Here is a 21838-nt window from a genome sequence, read left to right as displayed (position 1 = left end):
ATACTATCCAGGATGTGCCCAATGACAGAGTATTATCAAATGGAAGCAGTAAATTAAAGATTGTTCTTGGCTGGGCCTCCAAACAATTACATGCCTGCACAGAGTGGTGGCAGAAGCCTCCCTCAACAATGATTCTGTTATAATATGAGATGAAGGCCCTCCCCTCCCTGCATTGGAATCCAGAGGTCCCCAATTCAAGGATGCCCATCAGATGCTGTTTCACTGATGGATGAGCCAAGCAGAAGCCATTGGCATCCCTTGAGCAGCAGCTGCTGTGTACCTAACCTCAGAAAGACAAACTAACTATGGCACTGGGGGAAAATACACAATGCGCTGAACTGTAAGTGATCTGCTTAACCCTGGACAAAACTTGGACCCAAAAACACAAGTATGGAATGTTTACTGCCTAATGGTGGGAATCATAAACATTATCATGTTTCCAATCATGGACAGAACATGATTGAAGAATCAAGAGTTCCTAGGTACAGCAAAGGGGTTAATGGAAACAACTGGCATTGTAGAAAGGCACAATCTATATTAGTCATGTTGATGTCAGGGACAAGGCCTATATAATGATAGATATCTATGGAATTGTTGAAGAAGTTGAGAGAGGTTCAATTATTTGCATATAGAAAGGCCAGGACTCAGGAATGATTTTGAGAAGGAAAAATGATTTATTGATGGCCAGCCAGACTTGGGAGCTTTCTGTTTCAAACCTGAGCCTCGAACAAGATTTTCAAGTTCTTTTTATACAGGGTGGGGAGTGAAATGGTTCTTCTTTCAAAGAAAACTACTTTCTTTGTTAGTTAAGTCTTTGCCTGAGTACCAGGTAGGTTTTGAATTAACATATCGCCCACATTTCCGGTGAGCTTGAATTAGCATCTTGCCCACATTCTGTCTGGATGCAAATTTGAATACACATTCAATCTTTCATCTTTTCTGAACATTCAAAGCCCATATCACTTAACTGGATTTCTAGAGACTAGGCACATTTGGATACAGAATTAGATGACTTTAAATTTATGCACACATATGACCCAGCAATACCACTGCTGGGTATATACCCAGCAGAACTGAAAACAAGGACACAAACCGATATATGTACACCAATGTTCATAGCAGCATTGTTCACTATTGCCAAAAGTTGGAATCAACCCAAATGCCCATCAACAGATGAGTGGATCAATAAAATGTGGTATATACACACAATGGAATACTACTCGGCTGTAAGAACAAACACACTACAAACACATGTGATAACATGGATGAATCTTGAGAACCTTATGTTGAGTGAAGCAACCCAGACATTGAAGGACAAATACTACATGACCTCAATGATATGAAATAAACAAGCTGCCCTAGATAGCAAGAGACTGAAGGATAGGCTACAGGAAATCGGAGGGTGGAGGAAGGATATGAGCCAATGTCTGCAGGGGTGGAATTTAAGACGAGATGGTGGTAAGTATGAACACAAAGAAGAGATAAAAGGGGGGCAAGGGGTTGCCTTTGGTTGGGGCTTTGCGGGTTTGAGGGTGGCTGGGGAGGGACGGATGGGTAACATTGCCCAAAAGTGGGGGGAGGGAGGGGTAGCATACGAACACAGGAGAGGGTCAGGTGTTGGTGGAGAGTAAAATGCCGAGAAAATCATATCAAAATATAATAAAGAGGGTTACCTGTTTAGAATGCTCGGAGGGGAGGGTCTGATGCAGGACGAGCTCCTGGGGAATGTCTAAATGCTCATTCTGCCAGAGTGGGTGATACCATGGGGTAGAAACCCAAGTAGTGAGAGTGGGGGTGGACCCACATCCTGGGGAGGACTAATGCCATCAAATAGAGGGAACTGTATCCCTCGAGAGAAAGGGTGGCTCCCAGGGCATTGGGGCAGTTGAGCAAGTTAGGCCCTGAACACTATTCCATCTATCTCTGGAAGTGGCTCCTCAGGAAACAGAGGTTGGGTGTCACTGTGGGCACCAAGGTGGAAGGGAAAATGGACGTTAAATGTGTGGAACCAAGGTAAATGGGGGGTAAGAGAGGAGTTTCTTGAGAGTACACAAGGATGGATATAAAACATGTAATATTACACCATAACATATAGGAGATGACAGACTGATAATGTAAACCATAATGTAAAACATAGGATAACTAAGAATGTAAAGAACTGTGTGTCCTAAAGTATGCACCATAATGTAAGCACAGATGTCACCTTGTTAGAAAGCTAATGTCTTAGACTCTGTACATCACGTTAAGTAAATATGATGTGAATAGGGTGTAAGAGTATCGCTGTGGAAGGAAAAAGGTTTTGTGGTGGATGTATGGGAGTGCTGTATATTATATATATGCATTGCTGTGGTCTAGGACTCCTGTGAAGAGAAGCTGAATAATTAGGGGGAAAAAAAAAAAAAAGAAAAAGATAGGATGTAGAATTTTTTCAAGTCAACATTCTTTATCTAAGTTCTTTATCTAACTTTATCCAAGTTCTTTATCTAACCTTTAAACCTATCGCTATATGCCATTCCCTAGTAAGGGACCATGACATTATATTGGGCTTCAAATTTCGGGGAGTTCTGGATCACAGAGTGTTTCAACAATGGCAATGGAGGGATACTGGTATGGGATACCAATGACAGGTGATATATGGCTGACAGGGAGCTGTACAGAACATATGTCCAGGGTGCATGGTAATGTTTGGATATACTCATAGTGGCAACAATTAAAAACCACAGCAGGGGTGGTACTGGGTTCCTGGCCAGTGGTGCTCTGTCGTGGTCCCTAGGGGAGCAGCGACAGTCTCCCAGGTACAGCGGCGGGGACCGGGAGGGAGTGAGGGTTCAACAGTGAGCCCCTGATGCTAATGACTATGCTTGTGAGCTGATAAGCCTAAAATAAGAACAAGGCCTAGAGCAACATTGTGCCTGGGAATTTCCTCCTGTCAGCCTTCATGTTACTCAAATGTGGCCAGTCTCGAAGCCAAACTCAGCATGTAAATGCAATGCCTTCCCCCCAGCATGGGACATGACACCCGGAGATGAGCCTCCCTGGCACCGTGGGACCACTATCAACTACCAACTGATGATGCAACTGGAAAATGACCTTAAACGGAAGGTTCAATTCGGATCAGGAGAATATCCCTGTCTACATAAAATAACATGACTTTAAAATGCTGTTTGACCTAAAGTAAGGGGGAAATGGAAAGGAGAAATGAGTTTATATGGCTACGAGTTTCTAAAAAAGAGTCTGGAGGCTGGCAGAAGGATTGCCCTCATGCACAACTGAGCAGAGTCAGAGAGACAGATAAAGCAGATGCAACCCCCAGATATTGGTTCCTTTGAGCGCTAAAGAGACCCATGGGAGTTATGGTCATGGCCGATGGGGTTAACTACCAGGTCAGATGGCCCCTCTTTGGAAATGGTGTTTATGTGTGATGAATCTGGACTCAGATGGGATCTTCCTTCATAAGACTTTCATGCTAATGTGCTGGAGGTGCAGTTAATGTTGGGGTTTAAGATATATTTAGGGGATTTGAATCTCTGGACTGACAATGTGATAGCCAGGTCCTGAGCCTCAACAGACTCCAGCACCTACAATCTGATATATTGGACTTACCACACTCAGCTAAGATGGAGTTGAAGAAGGACAACCACCACACCATGAAGCCTAGAGAGATTACAACTGAAAGTGGGAGGATTGCATCCAGCATCCATGTGGAATCTGAGCCTCCTCTTGACAGAGGTGCAATGGACACAACCAATCCAATGTCCACATAGAAGAGGTGGCATTGGATTGGGAAAAGTGGACATGGTGGCTGATGGGTATGGGGAAAGGCAGGAAGAGATGAGAGGTGGAGGCGTCTTTGGGACATGGAGCTGCCCTGGATGGTGCTTCAGAGGCAATCACCGGACATTGTAAATCCTCACAGGGCCCACTGGATGGAATGGAGGAGAGTATGGGCCATGATGTGGACCATTGACTATGAGGTGCAGAGGTGCCCAAAGATGTACTTACCAAATCCAGTGGATGTGTCATGATGATGGGAATGAGTGTTGCTGGGGGGGGGAGAGGTGGGGTGGGGGGGATGGGGTTGAATGGGACCTCACATATATATTTTTAATGTAATATTATTACAAAGTCAATAAAAAAATAAAAAATAAATAAATTTATGCACAGGCTATATTTTATTTCCCAATTGAGGCCAAGTCTAAGTTCCCTTAACTTTTGGCATCACCACCCTCAGAGTTTCTGTGGACTCACTAGTATGTATATAGAGTTTGCATTGCTAAATGTGGCCTCCTGGGACTGGAGTGGTTGCCATGGTCAGCAAGGGCAGGACTGCAGCCTCTTACCATCCCACATCCACAAGTCAGGACAGACAGGTTATCTCTGAAGAGACAAAGAGCCTCCTACCCATAGCCCACATCAAGAGCACTGAGAATATTAGGGAAACTGATTTTCTTTCTGATTATCCATTTAATCTACACCATTTTCTGCATTCATTTTTTTTTTTTAAAGATTTATTTTTTTAAAAAATTTATTTAATTCCCCTCCCCTCCCCCGGTTGTCTGTTTTCTGTGTCTTTTTGCTGCGTCTTGTTTCTTTGTCCGCTTCTGTTGTGGTCAGCGGCACGGGAAGTGTGGGCGGCGCCATTCCTCGGCAGGCTGCTCCCTCCTTCGCGCTGGGCGGCTCTCCTTATGGGTGCACTCCTTGCGCGTGGGGCTCCCCTACGCGGGGGACACCCCTGTGCAGCACGGCACTCCTTCGCGCTGGGCGGCTCTCCTTATGGGTGCACTCCTTGCGCGTGGGGCTCCCCTACGCGGGGGACACCCCTGTGCAGCACGGCACTCCTTGCGCGCATCAGCACTGCGCGTGGGCCAGCTCCACACGGGTCAGGGAGGCCCGGGGCTTGAACCGCGGACCTCCCATGTGGTAGACGGACGCCCTAACCACTGGGCCAAAGTCCGTTTCCCGCATTTTCTGCATTCAAATACATTAATATTCTTATAGACAAGTGCTGCTCATAGACAGATTTTATTTGGGTTCTGCTCCCTAACCACCAAGAACCAATTCTCTCTTTGAAATTACCTGTGGGCACTGGCTATTATTGGTGCCAAAACCTGTGCTCCTGCGTGTTTTCTATGATGCCATTGGAGACCCCCATTTGGATATAAAACTTAACATGAAACTCTTGTTATAATAGAAAGCCTCCAGACAGGATGTCAGTCATCTCTATCAAATATGCCCACTCAGCCTTGCCCCCAGGTAGACCCTTATCAGAAATCTTGACATGGCTATCCAATGTAAATAATAATTAAAATTAACTTTTGAGACTTTGATGTTAACGTTTTTTCTCTCTTCCTTCCATTCTCTCCAGAAATCACCTGCGTTTCTTTCTTGTACTGCTTAGTTGATTTTTGGAGAAAAACTGTCAAGGGAACTATGTTTAAAATATATATATATATGAAAAGTACTCACACAATGAGACAAACCTCTTCTTTTTCATTCAATGAAATAAACTCACACTTCAAGCAGTTTTAGCAGAATCCATAGCTGTTCATGGAAGCAAAGAATGAGCTGGTTGCAGCAGCAGATGGAGCAGCTCTGCACACTGACCAGAGCTTCAGTAAGCAGAATGCTAATTTAAATCTACAATTAAACAGATATAATTCTGATTGATATGTTTTATCCTAAAATAATATAAACTTAGATTCTTGTGTATTATTGCAAATCAATTAATTTCAATGATTATTTTCATATTATTTTCTCTTGACCCAACACTTTGTTATACTCAGCATTACATAGTGAATAAAAGTCCTTGTTATAAAAATAAATAGTGCACATGACTCCTTATACTTCATGTGTAATTTCAGAACTTTCTCATAACATGTCATGAAAGTCATGTAAGCATTGTTCATAATGGAGTTCCACAACTTCCAAACAAATACCTGTACATAATTCACTCTAAAATATCTTTAAAGATAGATATTATAAATAAAGATTACAAGGATGTCTAAATCAATAAATACATAAATTAATATATTAATTACCAAATTATCATCTGTGCACTATCCAAGTTATTCCAGGATAAGACTACTTTGTGAGTTATCCTCCTGCAACCTGCATCCAATTTAAGAATAATCAGAGGTGGCAGACTTGGCCCAGTGGTTAGAGCATCCGTCTACCACATAGGAGGTCCGTGGTTCAAACCCCAGGCCTCCTTGACCCATGTGGAGCTGGCCCACGTGCAGTGCTGGTGCGTGCAGGGAGTGCCCTGCCAAGCAGGGGTGTCCCCATGTAGGGGAGCCCCATGTGCAAGGAGTGCGCCCTGTAAGGAGAGCTGCCCTGAGCAAAAGAGAGTGCAGTCTGCCTAAGAATGGTGCTGCCCACATGGAGAAATGACAAGATGACGCAGCAAAAAAGAAACACAGATTCCTGTGCCGCTGACAACAACAGAAGCGGATAAAGACACAGCAAATAGACACAGAGAACAGACAACTGGGGTGGGGGGAAAGGGGAGAGAAATAAATAAATAAATCTTAAAAAAAAATCATAGCTAAAAATCTGTATTTACATGTGCATAACCTTTATGATGTCATACTTCTTTAAAAGAAAATTGCCTTCAGAATGACTGGATCCTTCTTTTGTGATGTATATATCTTCAAAAAAAAAAACAATTTACAAAAATGATAGGGTGGGGGTGGGGAGTAGGGTATATAGAAACCTCTTATGGTTTTTTAATTGTTTTTTAAAGTAACATTCTTTGTGATCTATTAACTTTAATTTAAAAAGTGTAAAAAATAAAAAATACAATGAATAAACATTTTATAGATGAGGGACCCAAAAAAAGAAAATTGTATTATCAATTTCTGAGTGCTAACTGAGCAGAGTCTAAGAGACAGATAAAGTAGATACAACCCCAGGTATTGGTTCTTTTGAGGAATAAAGAGACCCACGGGTTCTATGGTCATGGCAGATGGGGTTCACTGCCATGGCAGATGACCCTTCTTTGGAGCTGGTGTTTCTGCGTGATGGAATTGGACTCAGAGGGGATCTCTTTTCACTAGACTTACATGCTACTTTATTGGAATTGTAGTTGGTGCTGGGGTTTTAGATATATTTAGGGGATTTGAATCTCTGGACTGATAGTATGACACCCAGGCCCAGAGCCTCAACAGACTTCAGCTCCTACACTTTGATTTATTGGACTTATCCCCCTCAGCTAACATGGAGTTGAAGAAGGTCAACCACCACACCATGGAGCCTAGAGTGTCTACAACTGAAAGCAGGAGGAGTGCATCCAGTATCCATGTGGAATCTAAGCCCCCACTTGACATAGATGTGCAATGGACACAACCAATCCAGTGTCCACAGAGAAAATGTGGAATGGGTGTGGGAATGGTAGCCATGGGGGCTGCTGGATGTGGGGAACGGGAGGAAGAGATGAGATGTGGAGGCGTTTTCAGGACGTGGAGTTGTCCTGTTGTATTTTTGTAATACAATAGAAGAAGTCTGATATGGAATTTAGTGAGGAAAAAATTAAGCAATTATTTTTTAATAATCTGAATTCTGCATGAAGCTAGCTTAAATAGGTTAGAGCTACTTGCAAATCGTGAAGTTAATTATTTTCAATCAGATTCATCACACAATGCTATTAGTAAGTTTTCAATAAAAATTTTGGGACAAAAGAAGAGTAACAACTACTTATTGAGTAGTTTTTTGATGGATCCTGAAATAAAGAGGAGCAGAGACTGAAAGATTTTATACTTGAGGTCAGTAGGTCAGTCTGAAAGTGACAGTCATCCTGCCTTCTTGCAGTGAGCAGAGCTCCTCTAGAAGAAGCTACATTTGTCAGGAGAAAAAGGAACACAGAGCAGGAAGGTGAACTGCATTAACACTGAGGATGAGAGAGGTTAGATAAGCAAGTCTGACAGGTACATTCTGTGGTTTCAAGGCAACAAGGGAAGCCATTGACATTTTGATGACATGAGTTAAAATATGGTTCAAAGCTGAAGGAACTGCAGAAGAAAACATTGAGCACTTGAGGGTTAAGTACTGATTGTTAAGAATGATTTGAAAAATAACTTTATGAAGGACTCAGGTGTTGATGTGGGCTGTGGGTGGGAGATTGTTCATCTCTTCATAGATAACCTAAGTAGTCTGTGTCCTGACTTGTGGGTGTGGGACCATAAGAGGCTGCAGTTCTGCCCTTGGCGAACATGGCAACGACTCCAGTCCCAGAGAAACAGTTTAGCATTGTAAACCCTATAAACTAAATATTCAGGGAAAATGCAAAACAAATGTGCTAAAAGCTTATCTAGAATGAATGAAGTCCATGCTAAAAGCTTACCTAGGATGTGGAAGATATATGCTAATTCAAACCTATTGAACACCAAAACAAAGAATGATTTAGTTCTTACCCTGTGTAAAAGGAACTTGAATATCTTGTTTGAGGCTCAGGTTTGAAACAGAAAGCTCCAGAGCCTGGCCGGCCATCAATAAATCATTTTTCCTTCTCAAAATCATTCCTGAGTCCTGGCCTTTCTATATGCAAATAATTCAACCTCTCTCAACTTCTACAACATTTTGGGGGGGGCTTGTCTGGGATTGCAAATGAAGGCCAAAGATGGTAGCATTTTACCACCCCTTCCAAATCCCCAAGGAAGCTGGGAGGACTCGAGTGAACCCCAAATCTGGGTGCCCGTGGATTAAATTTAATCCAAAAAAGATGTGGGCTCCACCAAAATCTTCCTGACAAAAATCAAGGGCAATGGAAGGTCTGAAGAGAAGGATTCTGGGAATGAAAAAGAACTCTGAACATGGAAGAAGGTAAGACTCCCTGGGGGAGCACAGTCTGGAGAACCGTAGCTTTGATTGCTATGGAGGGATGCTGATCATCTACCAAGAGAACCCCAGTAGCCCCAGAAAATTGTGGGGAAGCCATTTTCTCTAGGTCTGGAAAAAGCAGAAAAACAGAAAAGCCTGGTGTTTTGGGTTTGTCTAACTGCACGTTAGAATCTGGTACTGGTGTTATATTCACTGATGGAGCGGAGGCTTGATTATAATAGAAAGGGATGTTTATAGGTTTGAGTCCTAACATCCTGGAAATTTGTCTGGATTTTTAAAAGCTTGGTTACATGAAAATGGATCAGTTTTTCTAGTGAAGCTTGGTGTAAAGTTAAACAGTGAAAAAGGTCTAGCTGGAATCTCTTGTTATGGTGCTGAATTGCGAACAAATTCACTTTATACCAGATGTTAATGTTCAATGTTCTCTCTAAGGTTTGTGATGGCTGCAAGGGCAGCCATGCTGGAAAAAATATATATAGAGAGAATTTGCGGGTCAGATTAGTGACCTTTGTGCTTCTGTCTGTGTCAGGTCAATGCTGGTGTTGGAGTTGCGTAGTTATGGGAAGTGGTGGAATTTAGTTGAGCTGGAATCCTCCCTTGCAATTGGCAAGGGCAAAACTGCAGAGTCTGGATGTCTGTGCATCCTCTGCTGCCTCATCTCTGGTCTGCCCCTTTGCCAGGGCTTGGAGGCTGTCTGTCCATGCCATGCACCTGGGTTTGTTGGGGCTGCCCCAGGCAGGGTGGCTGGGTCCCCAGGAAGGGTGCTGAATTTGAGTAGGTTCTGTCTGCCCATTTTGGCAGAAAGCTGGAAAGGGGGGAGCGGCTTGCCCCTTTCCAATGAGTCCACACATTCTATTCATAAGCTGCACTCCTATTTGATTGTCATGCACCTGACTGCCTGGAAGGCAGAAGGTGAAGGGGATGAAAAGCAAGATCAAAATAAGTGCAATAAAGTTCCCTCCCTAAGGTGTCAAAGGCTAAAATAGATTTGCATTCTGCCCAGGTTCTTCTACTTTTCTGAATCTCTCTAAGACTGTAGAAATACTTTAAAATGTTTTAGAATGGTAAACTTGTCTGAAGAACGGAGGGTATAGCTTCAAACAATAAACCTCTAATCACTTGATAGCCTTTTCAATGGTCTGGCTGGGAACTTCAGGGTTGTGAGACTACAGAGGAAGAAATTTAAAAAAAAGGAATGAAATCCCACTTTAAAATCTATGTTTGGCTTTTGTCAGTTGCTGGCACCTAAGAATTCACGGGAAAAAGGTAAAAATGTAGTTTAAAATGAATCCTTAAATGCCAATATTCTCTTGCTGGTGAATTAAATGTGTAAATTGCAGATGAGAATTTGTTCCATTACTAGGAAAAGGCAGGACTTCACAGAATTGTTACTAATAAAATCCTTGTAGCTTAATTAAGGTATCCAGTTCACCTTAAGGTTAAAATTTAATGAAAACTGTAAGAGTTAAGATCATTTATAGATGCATTTATATTATAAAACAGCAGAAGGATAATAACTGAAATTATAACTGGGTGAATTTAGCCTGAACCTATTATTGTAAGGGTAAATTCTAAACTAACCTTACCTTGGTTTATGGTCACTTCAAGCCTAACCTCACCCCTTGCCTTTGTCTATGATTATTTTGTAACAGCTTCTGCCCCTACAGTCCAGGGAAAAGCCGAGACATCCCTGTCTCCTGTCCTAATGGTGTTAGGAACCCTGCTTTCTCTCATGAATCCAAGTGTAAACTAAATTGTTGCCTGGTGAAATTCTTAGCCCTTGGGGTTAAACAACCACTGGAGTTTTATTATCTCCAAGGAGTGGGGAAAAAAAGGAAGTCTCCTGCCTTGACTGTCAGTGTTCCTAAGAGTGGCAATTCATGAGAGAAACCAGTCTCCCTGAGGCTTCAAATTGCCTTGGTAAATATATATAGAATTAATCTTGTTGCTTATCAAAATTCTGCTAAATTCAAGGTAAGATATAAGGTTCTGAAACAAAAGAAAATGGTGCTAAAGCATTGGGAACATTTTGGTTACAAGTCATTAGTTAAGAAACAAAATTCTTGTGCAAAATTTCACAGTCATAGTGCAAATTAAGAAAAAGTTTCAGGATTCTTTGAAATGTTTTGCAGTCACACTTACTTTGTAAAAAATGGAAGTTTTAAGTAACTAAAATATGTTTTTGTGTCAAACTATCCATGTCTGCCTATTTGCTCAAATTGTTGAGGTTAAATATGCAGTTTTATAGGTAATATGTATTTCTGGAACCCAAATTAAGCTAAATAGTATATAAAATAATGCAAATTATAAGTAACACCAATGGGTTGTGTTTCTGTGTCTAACTATTTGTGTCTGCCCATTTGCTCAGTGTATGTCTTCATACATCAGGATAATAATATCAAATTAACAAATGAAAATTCTTAAAAGAGCTCTATTCAAATTGTTAAAAATTAAATATGCAGTTATATATGTGAATATATATTCTTGGAGCCCAAATTAGACTAAACAGAATAGAAAGAGCATATAGAAATCTGTATATAGGAATTATTGGGAAAGGGCCTCTTCTTTGCAAGAGCTTTGAGGGCAGGACTAGGTGTGGCAGATTAAGCCTATCTACTAGACTGGGGAATTAAGAATCAGTTTGCCCTGTAATTTCCCCATTTAAACCTTTTGACAGCCATAAAATAAAGGTAGTTAGTAGTTCTGTTGACAAATTTCAGTAAGTAAAGAAAAGCCCATAAAAACTATGGGAGAGATCTTTCCTGGATTATGATTAAACAAATTAGGTAAAATTGTGTAATGTGTTTTGAAACCTGGTAGTCAGTATGCTCTTAAAAATTATTCATTTTCATAACTTAAAGAAAAGTTTTAGCTTCCTGAAAAAAAAAAAAAAGAGAACATTCCTGCATAAACTATAATGGTTTCAATTTTATTTAGCTTGGGTGTAATCTCCCTTAGTTTATCAAATACCCATTAAATAAATTAACATTATATGTACAAAATCTTTACAGTAATAAAAATTAGTTCACTTTAATGAATTAAGCTAAAGAAGAAAGATTGTAAATATGCTCTCTTAAATAAACTTCTTTAGTTAGTAATTGTAATTTAGTAAGTTTATTTAAATGTAAGGTAACTCATCAGTGTGGTTGTAGTCGATTATAGTTTGTAAAACATCTTCCAAACTGAAAATGTTTAAATAGTTCTACTTCAAGAAGTCATTGTTAACTAAAAACTTGGATTCGTATTGGTGGCAAAGAATAACCTCGTGATAATAAAACCTGTCTGAAGGCCACTGCAAGGTGCATATTTAAGTAAGTTGTAATAAAAAGTCATCTTAATTCTGTTGGGAACCTTCTGTTTCCTTTTTAACAATTAAAAATAATTTATTCCCTCTATTACTAAAGTAAAATACCTACTATTATCTTAGGGGTAAAATTGTATAAGCAAACAGTCAATTGATATATGATGTGTTGCATTAAATTGTTTAAAATATATATAAAATCAAGGAATAAACTTTAACATTGTCAAACTCTTTTGTGCATTCAAACCAGGCCTTGAATACATTATATTGTGCCTCTCGATGTGAGCTATTAGCTAGGCTGGTCACTCAGCCCTCAATTAGAAATATTTGCTATATCAGCCTCTGGTTCTGCTCCTGAAGTTGATGGAAACTACATTCAGTTTCAAGCTCCTGCAGCAGCCAATGATGACCCTGTATGCCAAGTGTACAATGGATATCACCTCCAGACTGGCACTATTCAATAGTGCCAGATAGCACTATGCACCAGGCTGGTAGAATACTGGAAACTCTCTCTAGGATCAAATGATGCTGTGACTTGCTCACTGTGTGAAGAACATGCTATGTGGAGCCATGATACTAGGATGCTGTAAGTAAAGCTTAAACACAATTGGCATTATGGCCTGCTCTCATGGAGAGATAATATGTAAAGTATTACAATCCTGAAATTTAAAACTATTAATTGCAACTCAGAATCCTAATACATTAATTAATATTAAAGTGCTGTACTTTTATCCTGTACTAAATATATGCCTAATAATTATAACGTTCTCTTTTCTATTGGATCATGTGCAAAAGTATATTAAACATGTTAAATTCCTGGTAAATTCATTTTCTAAACAGTTAATAAACATGTCTATAGAATAAGGTGGCAGTCTCAACCAGACTCAGTCAACTTACTATTCTACTGTACTCTACTGTGTAGCAAAAATGAGGCTTGCTTGCTAATAATAAATCACTTATTGAACAGTCAAAATTATGAGAGATTGTACAATTAAAACCAAAATGTAAAAAACCTTTATTCTGTAGTTCAGACCACTCCCACAGCTAAAAACTTAGAAAATTTCCAACTTGGTGCACTAATCCTGAATGAAACCAACTACCCAAAAGGTGCCAATTCACCAGGAGCATCTAACAGAACACATGAGTACCAATTATTAAACAGCCTGAAATGCATCTTCAAAACAAAGCTAAGTATCTATTTCAATTTCTCTCTGAAAATAACTTAGAGAATATATATATATATATATATATACTGTTCCCACCAGCTTTTAAAAAGGGGTGCCATCTTCATAGGCACCTAACCTTGCCTACCTCTGTAATCCAATGTCCTCTTTTAAAAATGGGTATTCCAAAATTTTAATTGTTTGTTTCTTTCAGAATGAACATCTTATTAACCATATGAAAACTTCATCCAACTTCGTACAGAATGCCAGATCCATCTTCCTCCATTGAAAATAAAATAGAGTTTTACACATTGTTAGGTCATGACTACAGCCCATGGCCAGCAGGAAGCAATTACAGAAAAGAGATCATCTCCCTTCAGCACCCCTTTAAGATTAAAGGTGTAAGCCCTTTAAGTGTAAGACAAAATTAATAGATGGATCTGGAGCCTAACTGGAAATCCACGTGAGCACTGGTGGCCCCAAGATGACTGCAGGGGGGCCCTACCCCATGATTCTGATGTCCAGAATGAAAACTTCTGAACTGAAAACAGGATCCTGGAAAATTAATAAGTAATCAATCAAAAGAGCCATCCACCTCATAGCTCCAACAGTAATTATGCCAAAACTTAGCAAGTTAAGCTTCAGCATAAGGGGGGAAAATGAAGTGGGCTATGGGTGGGAGGCTCTTTGTCTTTTTGGAGATAACCTAAGCTGTCTGTCCTGACTTGTGGGTGTGGGATGGTGAGAGGCTGCAGTCCTGCCCTTGGTGACCATGGCAACAACTCCAGTCCTGGGAGGCCATTTAGCAATGCAAACTCTCTATACATGCCAGTCAGTCCAGGGAAACTCTGATGGTGGTGATGCCAAAACTTAAGGGAAATTGGCCTTGGCCTTGAGTGGGAAATATAATATAGCCTGTGCATAAATTCAAAATCATCTAATTCTGTATCCATGTGTGCCTAGTCTCTAGAAATCCAGTTAAGTGGATTTGAATGTTCAGAAAGGATGGGCTTTGAATGTTCAGAAAGAAAGACTGAATGTGTATTCAAGGTTGCATCCAGACAGACGGAATGTGGGCAAGATGCTAATCCAAGCTCACGTGAAATGTGGGCGATATGTTAATTCAAACATATCTATGACTTTTTAAAAATTATTTTTATTATCTTTTTTAAAGATACATAAATCATACAAAATGTTACATTAAAAAATAGAGGGGGTTCCCATATACCCCACTCCCTACATCCCTCACTCCTCCCACACTGACAACTTCTTTCATTAGTGTGGTACATTCATTGCATTTGATGAGCTGTGCTGCAAAGCATGGATTATAGTTTACATTGTAGTTGACACTCTCTCCCAGTCCCTTCAGTGGGTTATGGCAGTATACATGATGTCCCACATCTGTTCCTGCAATATCATTGAGAACAACTCTTGAAGATAGGCTTACCGGAAATGTGGTGTGGGGAGAGGAAGGTTGTGAGCCAACACCCCCATGGTGAAATCTTTGACCTTTTAAAAAGCCCTTTCTGTAAATCAATCTGAACTCTAACCTAATCTGGGCTTATACCACTGTTGACAGAAAATCAGAGAGACTTAATAGATAGTCACTACCCAAGTGAAGAAAACTGTGAGATGTAACTGAAGAACTGTGCCAGCTGTGTGTTAACTGGGAGGGACAAAAGCATGTGTAGTGGATAATCTGGAGACACATATCCAGATGTTGCTTTGCATATACATTTTCACATCTTGTCTGGGTTCGATGTGTATTGGGCTTCAGTGAAAGACTTTTAAAATACATCATTAATCAAAAAATATTTTCAATGAGATTGAATTATGTGAGACTTGGCAAGTATGTGCAAATCAAGTCTGCTTGAATTTCAACTTCTTTCAATGCAACTTTTATAAGAAATAGAGTAACCAATAGACAGTTTGCAATGCAACCTTCTACTTAAGTTTCAAGAATAATTTGAATATTATTTTTGTACCTGAATTTTTGTTCACATATGAAAATATGTTTCTAAAATAAATAATTTGATAGCAATTGATAAAATAGATTTTACATATTTGTAAATATCACCAGTTAACTTTACCAAAATGATTTCCAATTTGTACTCATGCCATTCTACTCACATACCTACTTACCTGTATATGATATAGTCATTTACTAATTCTTATTAAAATTATGGGCAAAACATCTCATTGCTGATGCAATTTGTAGCTCCATTATTCCTAATGAAGTAGAGAATTAGTTCACAACATATAGAATTGAAATATATTTGACAATATCAGGAGGTAGGAACAAAGTTGTATTAGAATTTAAAAAAGACAATGAATGGAAACAAAAATATACAGGAACAAATGAAGGTAATTAGAAATGTTAAATAAGGTTAATAAAAGAAACACCACAAATATATGTCTCTTTTTGAAGTAATGAAAACATTGTCTGAAAGGATGATAGCATAGTCTGATGAAACTGAGAGCCACTAAGTATATATTTTGATGGTTTGTACAGGAATGGAACTATATAACACAGTGTACCCTGTGGTTGGTGATGGACTGTGGGTAATAGTACAAATAAAGAGCATTCTCTGCTGAACTATAACACATTTACTATGCTGATACATGATGTTAAAGATAGGGAAGTTTATGGGAAAAATACACCTAATGTAACCTGTGCACCTGAGTTAGAAGTAATAGTTTGATGATTTTCGTTTATAGTCTACAGCAAATTTTCCACAACAATGCAAGATGAAGATGGAGTTGTGATGTATGGGAGTTCTGTACAATATGCATGACTCTTTTGTGAGCTCACAACTTCCTTAAAAATAAATTTAAAAATTCCTACAATTCCACACAATAGGACAAAGTACCAAATTAAAATGTGGTCAAAGGACTTTAAAAGACATCTCTCCAAAGAACATATATAAGTGGTTAGTAAACACATGAAAATATTATCAATCTAATTAGGCATATAAGAACTGCAAATTAAAATCACAGTGAGATAACCCTTTACAATGAGTCGGATGACTATTGCTTTCAAAATGCAAAATGACAGGTATTGATGATACTATTCAGAAATGTAAATACATTACACTGTTGGTTGTAAGGAAAAATGGTGCAACTACTGAGAAAACATTTCAGGAATTTCTCAACAAGCTAAACAAAGAATTACCATATGATCTGGCACATCCACTCCAAGATATATATCCAAAATGAATGGATAAACAAAATGTGGTATATACATATAATGAAATACTACTCAGCTTTGAGAAGGAATATAGGGAAGCAGACTTGGCCCAATGGATAGAGTGTCCACCAACCACATGGGAGGTCCATGGTTCAAACCCTGGGCTGTGGTCACCCCTCAGGCTGAAGTGTGGTTTGCTGGCCTGGCAGGGGGCGGCAGCCACGGTAGGCCTATTTCAAACCGCTGCCCCCATAATAGGGTGGTTGGTCGGGCCCACCGCCACCCCTGAAGGAAGCTCGGCATGGGCGCAGAGTGCCCTTGGGTCTCCCCTTCTCAGCAGCCATGCTTCCGCGGCCGCCCCTCCTCCCGGATGGTGCCACACGATGCCTTGTGGGGTGGCACCCTTCTTCTTCTTTCTCCCTGCGCAGGCGCAGGGCAGAAAAATCCAGTCTGCCCTTTTCCCTCCCCCCCCTCCCCCCCAACAGCAGCAACAGCCAGGTGTGGGCGGAAAAATCCAGTCTGCCCTTTTCCCTCCCCCCGACAGCAGCAACAGCCAGGCGTGGGCGGGAAACTCCAGTCTGCCCTCTACCCCAGCAACAGCAGCCACCAATCACTAAACCCTGCCACTTCCCCCAGCAACAGCAACAGCCAATCCCTAATCACCACCCCTCCCCCGTCCAGTACCGCCCACTGACCTTTCTCCGGCAACCAATCAGAACAGGGCATGGCTTCGACCAATCAGCCTTCCCCAGCCCCTATAAAACTGTTGCCTCTCCCTCAATAAAGTGGACTTGCATGTTTACCTTGTCTCCGCGGTAGTTCTTCTGCCGTGCACCCTCCAGTCCTGAGAGCCCCCGACAAGGGCCTGGCCTCACTTGTCCCCAGTTCGTCGCCTGCTTCTCCGGGTGACCCCCTCGTCGCCGGCTTCGCCGGGCGACCCCGTCAGCCGAACCACGCAACCCCTGTGAGACCGACCCCTCGTCTGCTGCCGGACCGATCCCTCGTCCCAAGCGGGACCGACCCCTCGTCCTGAGCTGGACTGACCCCTCATCCACAGCCAGACCCCACCTCTACCGACCGAGCAAACCGTCGCACTGGGCCTCCTTGACCCATGTGGAGCTGGCCCATGTGCGGTGCTGATGCATGCAAGGAGTGCTGTGCCACAAAGGGGTGCCCCCCACATAGGGGAGCCCCACGCGCAAGGAGTGCACCCTGTAAGAAGAACCCCCAGTGCAAAAGAAAGTGCAGCCTGCCCAAGAATGGCACCACACACATGGAGAGCTAACACAACAATATGATGCAACAAAAAGAAACAGATTCCCGGTGCCGCTAATGAGGATAGAAGCGGTCACAGAAAAACACACAGTGAATGGACACAGAGAGCTGATAACTGTGGGGGGAAAGGGAGAGAAATAAAAAATAAATCTTTTTTAAAAAGAAGAAGGAATACAGTACTAACATACAGGATAAAGGGGAGGAATCTTGAGGACATTATGTTGAGTGAAGCAAGCCAGGCATTGAAGGACAAATAAATACTACATGTCCTTTCTGATATGAATTAAGAAAATAAAGTTGTCTCATGGAGCTAGAGATTGGAAGATAGGCTTACAGGAAATAGGTGGGGAGAGGAAGTTTGAGAGCCAATGTCCACATGGGCAAAATCTATGACAAAAGTTGAGGTAAGTAGTTTTGCAGTGAAGGGATAAGATGGGGGCATAAGGATACTATTGGTTTGGGTTTTACAGGCTTGAGGGGGACTAGTGTTGAGAGGATGGGTCAGAGGTCCAAGGAATTGGGGGGAGCACTGGGGGAAGCAAGTGGACATGGGAGGTTGTCAGGTATGTGGTTGAAACAATAATGTTAAGAAAACTCTTTAGAAAATATAATAAGGAAGGATTACTGGTATAGTATCGATGGGGGCATCTGGCACAGGGTGCACCTGGAGCAGGCTTTTTGGGAGTGTGTGAGTGCTCATCATGTCATAGTGTGTTATATCAGTGGGTGGAGAAGTGAGAAGGTGTTGTACCCCCATCCTGGGAATGCCTAATGTTCTCAGGGGAATGTGTCTCTAGAGCATGGGTGGCTCATAATGGGAGAGGACAGATTAGTGTATCAAGCCCTCAGCATTGTTGCAAGTACCTATGGATCTTGTCCTTCAAGCAGTGAAACTTGGTTGTCACTGTGGGCCTTGAGGGGAGGGGCAGAGAGGAAGAGAATAGTTGGAAGAGTGGGTAACTGGGGGGCAATGGGAGTGTTCTACATGATCCTGCAATGATGGATGCAGGTCATGGTAAATATCACCAAAAATTAATAAAGGTGTATAATCTAAAATAGAAACCATAATATAGCCAAAATTTATAAAACTGTACAATCTACAATGTAAACCACAATGTAAACCATAATGGAACCATGGTTCATAGCTATGTTTCAATATATGTACATCAGTTGCAGGAAATGTAACATCCATATGGAGAAAGGCTGTTGCTGGGGAAGGGGGAAAAGGGTTTGATGTTGGGTATACAGGAGTACTCTATATTCTATATGTGACTATACTGTGACCTAAAACTTTTTTGAAGACATAATGAAAAAAAAAAGGATGTAGACACTAAGGAAGAATTGGAAGTGATTGCTTTGCCACTGTACATACAAGGAGACACCTATTGCAGTGATGAAAGGAAAAATGTCAGAAATATTTTTCATTTTTTAATACCTTGATTTATTTTTTACTTGATTTTGGTTTTTCTAAATTATTATGTATTCCATTTCTAATCTTTAAACCTATCATTACTATTTTATTTTCCTCTCAATTGAATTTGGCAATATATTATCCTTCATTTTCGAAGAAGTTTTGGATCACAGAGGGGTTCAGCTATGGCAGGGAAGGAGCACTGAGGTGGGGTATCATTGATGGGATAAGCTTGGGTGGGAGGGAATTCAGCAGAGCATGCATATAGTGTATATTGATACATTCAGATGTTCATTGGGTATTGACATAGTGGGTAGAGTTTTACATGACAACTGAGGGAGTGCTGAGTTCCAAACCTGGGGAGCTCTGTCAAATTCCACAATAGAACAGCAACAGTTCCCCAAGTGCAAGGGCAAAGACCAGTGAAGAAGGAAAGCCCAATGATGGGCCCTTGATACTGATGACTATGCTTATGAGCCTGTGTACTTGAAAGTTCAACTTGGCCTAGAGCTGCAGGGTGCCTAAGAGTTACCTCCTGAGGGCCTGCATGTTGCTCAAATGTGGCCACTCTCTAAGCCAAGCCCAGTATGTAAATGTATTACCTTCCCCTACAGCATGGGAAATGACTCCTGGGGATGAGCCTCTCTGGTGCCAAGGGACTACTACCAAGACCTGCCTGGTGATACAAAGTAGAAAAAGACCTTGAGTAAAAGATGGAAATGGTAAAGTCAAATGAGTCAGGAGGTCATCAGAGGGGTCATGCTTATGCACATCTCAGCAGTATATTAGAGACAGCCAAAATAGATACAAGCCCATGTAGGGGATCTCCTGAGGGCAAATGAGACACCCAGGTCCTATGGTCATGACAGATGGCTCTGGAGTTCAGTGTCTTGTCAATGGGCCCTAGTTTGGAATTAGTGCTCCTGGATATGGACTCAGATGTGATGTCTCTATGCTTGTCTCTTCTGTCACTTTTACTGAACCTGCGGTTGATGCTGGGGTTGGTGTATGCTCTGGAGACTTGAATCTCTGGTCTATCTATGTGCCAGCTTGACCTTGAGCTTCAGCAGTGTTGCAACATCTACTTTCTGGTGCATGGAACTTATTCAGGTCAGCTACCAGGGAGGTGAGGATGGTGAACGACCACACCAGGGAACTGAGAGTCTACAGCTGCAAGCAGGAAATTCCCATCCATCAGCCATGTGGGATCTAAGCCCCCTTGCAATTTAGAGGTTGACTGGACATCACCATCCCAGGGTCCTAAGGATGGGGGACTAAAATATAAATTAGAGTTGACTTACTGGTATTCTATTATAAAATTATTGTGATTCTAGCAATGGGAGAAATTATATCATTGATGTGGCAACAGTGGGCAAGGGAGTTGCTGAAGGCAGGGATAGGGAAAAAGAGGTGTGATATTGGGGTATTTTCAGGACTTGGAGTAGTCCTCAATATATTGCAGGGACAGATGCAGGACACTATATATTATGCCATAACCCACTGAATGGACTGGGAGAGAGTATAAACAGCAACATAAACTATAATCCTTGCTATGTAGTAATGCTCCAAATAATACTCATCAAATGCAAAGAATGTACCACAGTAATGAAAAAAGTTGTTGATGTGGTAGGAGTGGGGGGATGGGGATTTGGGTTTACAGGAACCTCAAAAATATGTATTTAATACAATATTTGCCTTTTTTCCCTCCCCTCCGCCCCAGTTGTCTGCTCTCTGTTTGCATTTGCTGTGTGTTATTCTGTATTCACTTTTATTCTTGTCAGTGGCACTGGGAATCTGTGTCTCTTTTTGTTGTGTCATCTTGCTGCATCATCTCTCTATGTGTGCAGTGCCACTCTTGGGCAGGCTGCACTTTTTTTAACATGGGGTGGCTCTTTTATGGTGCACACTCCTCGTGCATGGGGTTTCCCTATGCGGGGGACACCCCTGCGTGGCAGGGCACTCCTTGCACACATCAGCACTGTGCATGAGGCAAGCTTCACCACACAGGTCAAGAGGCCCTGGGCTTGTACCCTGGGCCTCCCATGTGGTAGGCTGATACTATATCTGCAGAGCCAAATCTGCTTCCCTCATATTTTTTAATGTAACATTTTGTGTGATCTATTTATCTTTAAAAAAAGATAATGAAAGAAATGGAGAAAACCCTAAAATAAAAGGAATCATACTTGTGCATCAGAGGTTATAGAAGCATTATTTGTAATAGCCATAAGTTAAAAATAACTTGAGTCCATCAATAAATAAACAGGTAAACAAGGGAATAATATTGTAATAATAACAACAATGAAATAATAAATTTCAGTACAAGGGGTGAAATTTGATAAATGGTCAACAGGAATGGACTTGAATATACTAAGTAAAATATTCCAGACAAAAAGCACAATTATTTTATTATTCCACTTATATTAAATTTAGAGAATAAGATCATTCATAGAGAGAGAAAGTAGATTTGAGTTTACTAGGGAATGGCAGCTGGAGGGTGATGGTAATTTTTACTTAATGGGGACAGATGTCTACTTAGAAAGATGAAAAAAATTTGCTAATATATGCTGGTAATGGTAGCACACAATGCATATGTAATTAATGTCCTTAACTGTAACACTTAAAAATGTATAAATAGCAGATAAAAAATCAGTTAAAATAATAAATTC

At 41.0% G+C, this 21838-nt stretch overlaps 1 protein-coding gene across 1 annotated transcript in view; it reads left to right on the top strand.

The window, feature by feature from the left end:
- Nucleotides 1-17288, top strand: part of LOC101443891 (zinc finger protein 596-like) — an 89030-nt gene extending 71742 nt beyond the window's left edge. The window contains exon 7 of the mRNA XM_058289615.1: nucleotides 13514-17288. Within this exon, the coding sequence (XP_058145598.1) occupies nucleotides 13514-13588 (75 nt within the window). The 3' untranslated portion in view covers nucleotides 13589-17288. The remainder of the gene's footprint in view (nucleotides 1-13513) is intronic.
- Nucleotides 17289-21838: the final 4550 nt, after the last annotated feature.

This window comes from Dasypus novemcinctus, chromosome 28 (genome assembly GCF_030445035.2).
Source record: "Dasypus novemcinctus isolate mDasNov1 chromosome 28, mDasNov1.1.hap2, whole genome shotgun sequence".
NCBI lineage: Eukaryota > Metazoa > Chordata > Mammalia > Cingulata > Dasypodidae > Dasypus > Dasypus novemcinctus.
Note: the sequence above shows the minus strand (reverse complement) of the source record. Positions and strands in the feature narration are given on the sequence as shown.